At 37.0% G+C, this 11,784-nt stretch overlaps 1 protein-coding gene across 1 annotated transcript; it reads left to right on the top strand.

Moving 5' to 3' along the window:
* Positions 1-1,935: 1,935 nt before the first annotated feature.
* On the top strand, positions 1,936-7,689 carry LOC122146605 (cysteine desulfurase, mitochondrial-like). The gene is made up of 13 exons (XM_042766357.1): positions 1,936-2,257; positions 2,456-2,532; positions 2,637-2,753; positions 2,913-2,996; positions 3,185-3,337; positions 3,564-3,657; positions 3,742-3,876; positions 3,953-4,110; positions 4,196-4,301; positions 4,388-4,469; positions 5,340-5,423; positions 5,638-5,727; positions 6,865-7,689. The coding sequence occupies exons 1-13, from the start codon at positions 2,149-2,151 to the stop codon at positions 6,926-6,928; spliced, it is 1,353 nt and encodes a 450-aa protein (XP_042622291.1). The 5' UTR covers positions 1,936-2,148; the 3' UTR covers positions 6,929-7,689.
* The last annotated feature ends 4,095 nt before the right edge of the window (positions 7,690-11,784 follow it).

Here is an 11,784-nt window from a genome sequence, read left to right on the forward strand (position 1 = left end):
AAATGCCTTAAATTATTATACTCAAAAAAATAATAATACAAAAGATTTCATACCTGCTTCAAGTAGATTAACCATTAAAGTGAATGATTATAATTGGCATCTCTGAACATCCTTGCCAAATCCTGTGGCAGACTGAGCATTTTGGCTATGCGCTTGGGTTCAATGGAGCAGGCATTGCTGCCCAGGGCATGACAGATCAGATGAGTAGCACTGTTCTCATCCTCCAGAGCAGAAAGAGCTCTACCCTTCCTCTCCTGCAGCAGTCTATGTATCTGTCCAACTGTAAAACCCAGTCCAGAAACTGGTTTCTTCCACTAGATGTTACACAGATGTTCCCCTAAGACCTGTACAACAGTCTGTCTGTGCATCAGTTCCCAGAGACCATTAGTAGCTAGAATCAAGAATTTGTCCTGTGGTTGCAATTTGTGATAAGTCATTCCTGGATCTGCTATGAAGTAAGGTGGTGTGTGGTAGTCCGGTAGCAGCAGTTTTGTTTCCGATCAGCAGCTCTGGACGCTCAAAAAACACTCAAATAAATAAACAGGACCAATAACCTGCCATAAGCCCCTTTCACAGTGCACGTCGGACCCGGCAAATTGCCGGAACATTGCCGGGTCGACTTCTGTGTGAAAGCAAACACGTCCCGGGATTGAACCCGGGTCGAGGACCTAGTAACACTGCCGGGTTCAGTCCCGGAATGAGCGCTGTGTGAACAAAAGCCAGATCTAATGCCGTGTCGTAGTGATGACGCGCGTTATCGCGCGACTCTTTTAGCGGGTGTTTTGAAGGCAGATCAACGTTCGCGACGAAAAGATATGTGCAAAATCAGTTCGTTCCTCACTTTCCGCGCTGAAGCTGAGATCGTTCACCAGCTTCAGTGAAAGTTAACGTGCCTAGAGTTTTCGACTCGTACATTACACGTCACACCCTGATATCACGTGTCTTTACGGGACCTTTACGGGTTGTGTGTGAAAGCATGCACATATTCCGGGTAATCACTGGCAGTGTGAAAGTGCAAAATCTAGTGACCCGGGTACAAATGCCGGGACACACACATTACCCGTGTATTTGCCGGAATCGCAGTGTGAACACTGTCTTCTGCTCAGAAGAAGAATGCTCTGAAATAAAAATTATAAACAACCATCCATCACCAACGTCACCTTCTTCTGCTCAGAAGAAGAATGCTCTGAAAGAACACTTGTCTCGTCTGGGTTGTTGGCATTGTGGTTGTTGGTAATAGTCAGAGCTGACCACCTCCCATCATTCCCTTGGACCCCGAAAACTGCTCTGCTGTAACCCATATTGGCCACATTAAGATATTCTTATGGAAGACGAACCCTAAAAAACACAAATGTCATAATTATGACATAAAAAGTTAAGATTATGACAAAAGGTAATCTTTATGACATAAATTTAAATGATTTTTTTTGTCAAAATTGGGACTTTTCATCCCATATTTTTTACATATGTTCCATAATTTATACAATTATTAATAATTATCATAATTATTACAAAAAATAATTATGATTTTTCCTAACTATGCAGCTTCATGTGATTTTATTAGCGCGTTGATGACGTAATTACGTAATGACACAAGTAACAACCGAGTCGGTTCTTTGAAATTGACTCTTCAAAAGAACCGATTCGCGGAAATGATTTAGATTTCCCATCACGACTTCCGGAAATATATAAATAAACCAAATATGTCTTTCATTAAACGCTGCCGATTTTCTCCAAATGTACTGGATAGAAATGTTTCCAAGGACGGAAAAACTAACTTTTAGAGCAGCATTGTATTGGTTCATATTCACAATTTCCGGTAAAATAAACAGACCAGGTTTAGGGTTTAACCAATAAACCCCGTAAACGTCACAAAAAACCCGCCCACAAGAGACTCAGCTAACCAATGAGAATCATAATAGCAATCGTCCCGCCCCAGCTGTATGTGCGTCTTGTGTAAGCAGTGCCGAGTGTTTTGAGGGCTGATGACACATGTTATATGAAGATAGTGGGCATGTTGTTGTTTCTGAAGTTGTCTGAATAATACATTTATTTATCTGACGCGTTTATAAATTGACGAAGGCTTTATAAGAAGGTATTTTTATTATTTCTGTCATTGTTTATGTTGAGAACACTATTTGCATAAACATGATGAACAGGACTTTATCGAGAAAACTTCTGGGTTCCATGTGTGGGATCTCCAACCCTCGACTGAGCTTCGCTCAAAGCGCCGTCAACACTGTGCAGAGGGAGAAAGGTACAGCATTACTAAATCTAATTCTCTAGTCTAGAGACTAACAGTGACGCAGTTGAATTTAGCTTGTGTAAGTTACTCTAAAAGGCTGTGCTAATACAGATACTAGCAAGCTGACATGTAAATACATGCCTGGGTTTCTAATACGGCTGTATTTGTTCCAGTCACTATAACTTGATAAACATGCTTGTTTCTCCACAGAGTTGATCAAAAGTAGGGAACTGGAAAAGGATGAGCCGAGGCCATTGTATATGGACTTTCAGGCCACCACACCCATGGTACCCAGCTCCCATTATACTCCTGCCATCTAGAAAAATTAACGTTTCTGAATTACATTTCTGGGATGTTTACATGCCATTGTTTTCATTGAACAATGTTCCAGGACCCAAGGGTTTTGGATGCCATGCTCCCCTATCAAGTCAACTACTACGGGAACCCGCATTCCAGGACTCATGCTTATGGATGGGAGAGCGAGAGTGCAATGGAAAAAGCGAGAAAAGTAAGTCTTTGTTCTTCCCTGTATATTTTCATAAGAGAAGCAAGAACATTCCCTGGATTTAGATAGCTGAGAGTTTTATTTCTGAGCATTGAAGCATAACATTTTGGTTAAAACAAAAATGCACTGTTTATGGTAACACAAATGGTATTTCCTCTACAGCAAGTAGCAGATCTTATTGGTGCCGACCCGAGGGAGATTGTGTTCACCAGTGGTGCAACCGAGTCCAACAATATGTCAATCAAAGTAAGAATGTCATTACTGTGAGGTAAGATTAGGATTAGGAGAAAGTGGGACGCTGGGACACAAATGACTTGTCATACTCTAAAATAAACAGGTTAAGTTTATATGTGATGCGCTGTACTAGTTATTAAAAATAACTAAATATGTATTGGTTGTCCTTTTATATCTTGTCTTTTTTTTTTTTTTTAAAGGGTGTGGCTCGGTTTTATAAGGCTAAGAAAAAACACATTGTTACTACCCAGACTGAACACAAGTGTGTGCTGGACTCCTGCCGCATTATGGAGGCAGAGGGTTTTGATGTAACATACTTACCTGTGAAAAATAATGGACTGATTGATTTGAAGGTAAGCTTTCTTAAAGGGGGAACTTCCAATTTCAGCACCAACTAGAACAACAAAAATAATTACATGCTCATATAGATTGCAGTCCTGTTGGTGACTGATATTGGCATAGAAAAAAATAAAAACGTGAAATTCATCTTTTCTTTTGTTTTTTAAACAATTTTCTTACTGTGTTGTGCTTTTGCAAATTTACTGTATTTTAAATATACTTTATATTTTGCTTTCTTAGCAATTAGAGGAAACAATCCGTCCTGATACCAGTTTGGTGTCCATAATGACTGTCAACAATGAGATCGGTGTCAAACAGCCAATTAAAGAAATTGGTAACTCTTACTATCAACATCATTCTCTAAACGTATACCTGTGAATCTTCATATCATCTATATCAATAATGTTTTTGATTTCAGGTCATCTGTGTAGATCCAAAAATGTGTTCTTCCACACTGATGCTGCTCAGGCTGTTGGAAAGATCCCCATTAATGTCAATGACTGGAAAGTGGATCTGATGTCCATCAGCGGCCATAAGCTCTACGGGCCCAAAGGTAGCATATTGTACTTTCAAATGCGCAATGGTCACATTATTCAAAATTATATTAATGAGTGGTTGTGTTTTTTTAGGAATTGGGGCTTTGTATTTGAGGAGGAGACCCAGAATTCGTATTGAGCCTTTGCAGAGTGGAGGGGGTCAGGAAAGGGGTCTACGTTCAGGGACCGTGCCCACACCTCTCGCCGTTGGCCTCGGAGCCGCTTGTGAGATCGCCCAGCAAGAGTTAGAGGTAGAGACTTCAGAGTCAGAGTTAAACTTGCTACTGCTAGTCTAAGTTTGCTTATATGCAGGTTTCATTTTCTGTTTATTTTCAGTACGATCACAAGCATGTGACGGTGCTTGCAAATCGCCTTGTGCAGAAGATCATGGCGGCGATTCCTGATGTTGTGTTGAATGGAGACCCAGATCAGAGGTACCCAGGTAAGACCTGACTTTGTAATTTTCATTTATTAATAAGGTTCCGTGTTGACTTGAGTTTGTAATCTAAAAACACTTTCCTTCTTCAGGATGCATTAATTTATCATTTGCCTATGTTGAGGGGGAGAGTCTGTTGATGGCGTTAAAAGATGTTGCACTTTCATCTGGAAGGTCAGTAGTTTAAAATGTCTGACCGGGGTTTATGAATATTTGTGTGCCAGTAAACTTGGAGAAAGAGTACACGTTTTTAATTTACATAGATATTGTTAAAATGCAAAGCTGGTTAAAAATAGTGGAAGTTATCTTTTTACTGATTAAAAGCATGTTTGTTTGAGTAAAAACAAAAATATATAAAGCTGTATATAATAATGTCATTCATAATAAAATGGATAAAGCTTAAAGAAAAACAAACTTAGTTATTTGCCAAGGCAAGGTGCTGTATGTAAGATTTTGACTCTACATAAGCATAAAAATACCATAATATGTTTATGAAACATGCTAAGTTAACATACTTGTTTATCTGAAAATGAATGCTACAGTCAGTTATTCTCCTTTGAAAATGTGCGTTCAGGAATCTCTGACTTTGTTTTGGTTTGTGAAACCCAATCACTGCCAGTTTACCCAGTTGTATTTCCGCATCCCGGGTTGCCAGGTGGTGGAAAACACAGCGTATTTAATTTCATTCATTGTCAAGTGTGCTCGTTCTTGTTGGTGTCATCAATCTGGCAACCTGCGTGTGCATCAAGTCTGTGGAGGAGGGGCCAGGTGAAAAAAAACCCTCTCCAATATTTTGAATTTGGACTGCAGTTCCTAGTTCAACCACTCGGTGTCAATCCTACATACAGCACCTTTAAATTAATAAAGTAATCCTAAATAGTAACATTAAAAGATATATGTTATAATAATAAAAATGAGTGACAAATTAACAAAATTTAAATTAAAATGAAAACTGCAATATTAAAAAATAAAAGTTTATTTAAAATACCTATATAAACTATAATGGTATATAAATCATACTAAAGTAGCTTGTTCTTGTTGCAGCGCATGCACATCTGCTTCCTTGGAGCCCTCGTATGTCCTCAGAGCAATAGGGACAGATGAGGACTTGGCGCACTCGTCTATTCGGTTGGTAGTTTTGTAAAATATCAGCCTGAATGTTTTTTTTTTTTTTTTTTTTTTTTCTAGGTCATGCTCAGCACGCCTTGTTTCTCTCTATGTGTTTTTGTGTTGTGTAATCTATATTCAGATTTTATCTTAAGTCTCCGTACACAAATTTCCTGCTTTAACCATGAACACACAAACTGTAATGAGCAGATCACATGACCAATGTTTTTCTCAGATTTGGAATTGGCAGATTTACCACAGAGGATGAAGTGGACTATACAGTGGAGAAGTGCGTCCAACAGGTCAAACGGCTGAGGGAGATGAGGTGAGCTGTTCATGCTTGATTTGAATCAAATTGTCTGACCTTAGCTTCCAAATCATGGAAAACATGGGGATTCTAACATTTTAAAGCTTGGAAAATTCATATAAATTAAAATTTATTTGGACATTTCTATAGTGAATGTGTACATTTTTTGGCTCTGCTTGGGTATAAAATAGTTCATTTAGATATTGTTAATTAAAGTGCCCCTATTATGCCAGTTCGAATATTGCCTCTTATGCAGTGTGTTATGTAGCTGTATGTGAATGCAAACGATCTGCAAAGTTTGTTAAGCTGAAAATGCACAATAAATGAAGTTGTCTCTCAAACAAAAGAATCGACTCTGAACAGCCTAAACTAGTCATCAGTAATTCAAATCACATTTGCATAATGCCCACCTATGTTCTATGTTGGCCTTCAAACACTGTAGCTTGTTCGTGTGGTTAACATGTCAAGAAGACGCTGTCCTACGCTGTAAAAGGACATTTGTTTTATTTTAATTTCCGAAAGATAAGGTTGCAAAGAATCCATGGTTAAAATTAATTTTTTAAGACCAGTAGACCAGTCACAATAGATTGGGCCATCTGACCAATCAGAGCAGAGTAGGCTCACAGAAAGGAGGAGTTTAGACAGACTGAACCTTAGAACTGCTTCGAGCAAATCATTTGAGAATCAATGGAAAATGAAGTGATATTAAATGCATATTTTAATTAAATTTAAATTTAAATTTATGCATTTAGCAGACGCTTTTATCCAAAGCGACTTACAGTGCATTCAGACTATCAATTTTTATCTATCATGTGTTTCCGGGGAATCGAACCCCCAACCTTGCGCTTGTTAACGCAATGCTCTACCACTTGAGCTATTTTGAGAAAACAAAAGCGTTTTTTGACCTTGCATGCATATAAACCTATTGTAGGAGACTCGTAAAACGATATTAGGAACCTTAAAATGGCATAATAGAGGTACTTTAATGTTTTAATTGTTTGATGTTTAAAATATTGTGAATTGTTACAAATCCTTATCCAGTAAACAAAAACTTCATGAAAATTCTTTGGTTAAAATCCCTGAGAACAAAATCTTTCTGTGGGAAAAATGAGAATTGCTCTAAGGTTTTTTTTTTTTTCTTTCTTTGTCTCTTAGTCCGTTATGGGAAATGGTCCAGGAGGGCATTGACATTAAGAGCATCAAATGGACCCAGCACTGAATCGTTCTGAACACATGGAGTATGAAGCCCTGCTGTAGTTGTGAATACTCATTCTGTACAGCTTGATTAGGCTGCTGTACCCATACTCCTTAGACCTTATTCTCCCAAAAAACACGCACAATTTTATTTTTCAATTTTGGAGAATGCATTTGTATGAATTGCAGGGGTTGCAGAGATGTGCATTTTGTAATTTTTTTCTCAAACCAGCTTTCACCTCAGTTTTTTATATTTGTGAGAGTGTATTCACATTATTATATAGTATATTCATAGTTGCTCTGTGTTTAAATCACTAAAAATATTACCACAAAAGACATCTTACTATGAACATGCGCTGAGTGTTGTCTTGTGTCAGTTGTGTGTTTGAGCACATCATAGTGCAACATGTTTTAGGAGTCTATCATATTGTCCCAGTCCTGAGACCAGCAGAATTAATTTTGTTGATAAGTTGCATTTCCTTAAAATTAGCATTGTGTTAGGCAAGTCAGGTGCTAATTAATTCATTCTGTTCAAATTACAGTTTATGATTAAAGTTTTTCATAAAATAAAGGACAACACCAGCTTGAAATAAATGTTTTCGCACGAGACAGGATTGATAATAGAAGTCATTAAATTCTCCTGCCCATTAAAAAGGTCTTGTGTCAGAACTTCATGCTTATTGTCTAGTGTGAGCTTACATGTCTTTCATGATTGCAGTCCACAGATTCTGTAGCGTCTGTTGTTGAATGTATAATGTATGTCATACCAATAAACATCCAAACCAATTATTTTGTCCTTTTTACTCGAGTAGACATAGAATACATTGAGTGCACAGTATACAATCAGATGTGTAGGTTTTTTTTTATGTCTCACTTTTTATTAATATATCCTTACTGACCAAATTTGTTCAGTAATGATGTATTAATCAAAAGTAAGAAATTTCATATTACAAAAAAGAAATGCTGTTCTTTTGAACTGTCTATTAATCAGTTTTTATTAATTATAAAAAATCCTTTTGTGTCCTTACTAAAAAGGTTTTAATTTCTTTAAAAAAAAAAAAAAAAAAAACAGTTTCCACAAAAATATTCACAATTTGATAATGTTTCTTGAGCAGCAAATATACGTAGTTCTAGTTCGGTCATTTGCAGTGTCGTACCAACAAAAACAGTGACTATACTTCAAAATGTCAAGTACATTTTAGCACTTAAACTTGGTAATGTTTGTTTGTAATTGAAAGTACAAATGGAACCAAAAATATGTACATTTTCTCACAGACAAATTTAGGGAGTTCACAGAGCGGCTGTTCCGATTGATATTAGATATTAAAGGGTTAGTTCACCCAAATTAGGCTGTGTTTTACTCACCCCTGTGGCAACCTAGGTGTATATGACTTTCTTCTTTCAGACGAATCCAGTCAGTTACGATTAAAAAATGTCTTTAATCTTTCAAGCTGTTTTATGCCACTCAGCGGGTGTTGCATGCATCAGTCCAAAAGAAGTTAAATAAAAAGCCCATCTATAAAAAAAAAAGTGTCTCACACGGCTCCGGGGGGTGAACAAGGTCTACACTGAGGACCCAAGGACCCGGGTCCTGGGATCCGTATGGGTTTGGGGCTATATTTTAAATGGTCAGCCAGGTCTGGGTCGGGTCCCAATCTATTACTTCGGGTCCCTGGTCTGTTTAACATTGTGTGTAATACCCAAGTCGATTGGACTTTGAGAATACCCGGCCATTATCAGAGTCAGTCAGCTCTGTGTGTGTGTTATTTTGTAACTTTCAACTTGTAAAATTAGGATGAGAAAAGTGTGAGTTGGTAATTTGAAATAAAGTGGAATAAACACGATGCAATGACTTTACCTTTGCCTTTTTTATTTAGAAGGTGGGACTTTGCAGTTTCTCCCATTTTTATAATAATATGAATGAACCGTCTTGTTATATCTCAAATTTTTTGCTCCGACTCAGCTCAGAGAGCACAGAGATGATAGCAAATAAGTAAAGCTAACATCAGCAGCCATGGCACTAGACGAGCAATCGTTATTATAATCCAAATGGGCAAACAGTCCAAATTATTGTGCAAGTTGATTCGAGATACAAAAAATGCAAAACTGCAAAGTCGCATTTGTCATCCGTCACCGTGACAGCAAGTGGACTTTTGAAGCTCGAATAATGATTGGATTAAGCATTTCAATTTGCTAGAGAGGAATAACATCGATGGAAATTTCTTGGCAAGGGGGATTGTGTGCATCACAGTCAGGTACAAGGGAGAAGGCTTCTAACATTAGGTAAGACAAAAAGATAAATTTTCTAAACTTGTTTATCGACTTGTTAATAGCAATTTGCTGTGGGATATGTGCTGATATAATAATCACTTTAATCTAGCTTGCGCTCACTGTTGTAAACGGAAGCAGTTCCAGGCAGATGACGTATGAGTTCGGCTTTGCGCATGCGCCGCTCAGAAGTGACACATGCGGAAACGCAGTGGAGAGAACAAAACAACGGTCACTAATTAGAAGTACGAAATGAGGATTTGTAAAGAAGAATGTCGGAGGATTTCTATATAAGCCAAGAGGAGGTTTTCCTTTGCCAAAGTAAGGGAACTTTGCTTCCTTTGATCCTGTTAACAAACATTGGTTTTTACGAAACTCACAGGTGCATACGCAACGCTGACCTCGTATGTCATCAGCCCAGAGCTGCTTCTATGTACAACTGTTGGCACAAGCTACATTAAAGTGATTATTACGTTTTGAATATGGATATTTTTCTTACAAAAAAGCATTGATTCACCACAGGAGGCCTTTGTTCCCTTTTTTATGGATGGGCGCTTTTTATTTCACTTCTTTTGGACTGATGCATGCAACACCCGCTGAGTGCCATTAAACAGCTTGAAAGATCAAAGACAATTTTTAATATAACTCTGACTGGATTCGTCTGAAAGAAAAAAAGTCATATACATCTAGGATGTCTCTGGGGTGAGTAAAACAGCCTAATTTTCATTTTTGGGTGAAATAACCCTTTAAGCAATGATATACAGCAGGTTTTACTGTTACTTTTGCCATTTTATTCACTTGAGGGTTTATGTTGCAGAGGAAGGTGATCAAAATGATTCAGACTCAGAAAGGAACTCAAGGAGTAATCGTTGTTAATGAAGGTGTCTGGCAAATGCGAATGTTTCCAATTATTACATTTTTTTGTTTGGTTGCAAACGATGTCATGTGCTTCAGTGGCAACATTAAATTGATCGGATCTTTGTTATTTCTATGTGCTCTTTTAATAGGCATCCCCATCAACAGCAATCTTGACCACCAAAAAACATTTCACTATACAAGATCCAACAGCTGCTCATGACAACGAGAGTGTTGAAGGACTTGGACCCTCAGAATGAACTCACCATTCTGGATGTTGAAACAAAAGAATAATATCCTAATTTCCACAGGTAAAGAGAAGTACACTTATGCAATGCTAATTTCCATGAGGTTAGGTTGTGTTTCTCAACAACTAGGGGGCCTCAGTAAACCTAAAAAAAAATGAGCCTGAGGAATATTAAATTGGACAGTGGAGGAACCTTCGAGTTAAAGGTTGAGAGCCACTGGATCTCCATGTCTTGGATGACAGTGTTTGACTAATCATGAAATTAATTGGTTATAGTTTTTTGTAGATAAGCAGTATGTTTTTAAATGTTGAATAATTTTTCTTTAAATGTTGAAAAAAATGTTGTCTTACTCCGATAGCAGCCAGTGGACTTCTAGGCTATTTGAATCTCAAATGTAATCTTTACGACTGAGTGTCTGTGTTGAAAGTGAATCTGATCCGTTTGTTCAGAAAATGTGGTCAGTATCTGGTGTGATATCTGTGTCAATATTTTGGTTATTCAGAATTCATTCAAAATACTATTACATCCAAATATACATCTGGTATTTATCTGATATAGACTGACGATTATGATCATAAATTAGTAATGTATTTTATTCTGTTCTTTCCACAGCCAATGACTATTTCATCATTGCCATTAAAAATTCTAGAGAAGGGTCCTGAATTCTTCTTTGTGTTGCCATAGTATTTCTTTTCTAATTATCTGCCAAAAGTGTTACATTCCAAGTTCCAGGAAAGTGGTTTATATACAACATTTATGGTGAAATAAAAAGCCATTATTATTATTAATATTTGTACTGCTCTTGCTTATTCTAACAGTTTGCCTTTTGTAATTTGTTCTCATATTATTTCTTTTGTAAGTACAGCTGTTCATCATCTGTAAGCGTCAGCGTGATACTGTACTTGTTTTTGTATGCTAAAAAGAAAGGTAAGACAACAATGCATTATTTTTTGATTACTTAAATGATTTGATTGATCTGCATATACAGGAAATAGTGATCTAATGCTAAATCTGTAAAATAGTAAAACTAGTTTTTCATGAATATTAATTTACATTTTTTTCCCTCTATCTCCGTGGTATTATAATACATTGTAGCCTCTACTAGATCAATTGGTAGGCAAACTTTGAAAGTTATTAAAATTAAAATTCATAGACATTTTAATAAATGATTTACCTGTTAAGAGTGTGTATGGCAGTGTATAGTTGGATAGCTGAGCTCAAGAAAATAAGTAATGAGGTGGCTTTGACAGATACGGATTAGAAAAACAAAAAGGCAGGAATAAAGAACCCTAAAGACTATAAGACAATCTGAAATTGTAATGGTAATAGCCTACTTCACTGTCTGACAAATGAAAATGAGACCGACATTTAGATGAATCATTTATTTCAGACAGTTTCACTCACAAATGGTCAGACAAATACAACACAAAAAGCAGAATGAGATTTAGAAAGCTGCTTTAAACTCACAAGTCCAATTTACATCATACATAACTACAAAAAGGCATGACCA

Source organism: Cyprinus carpio, chromosome A11 (genome assembly GCF_018340385.1).
Source record: "Cyprinus carpio isolate SPL01 chromosome A11, ASM1834038v1, whole genome shotgun sequence".
Taxonomy (NCBI): Eukaryota; Metazoa; Chordata; class Actinopteri; order Cypriniformes; family Cyprinidae; genus Cyprinus; species Cyprinus carpio.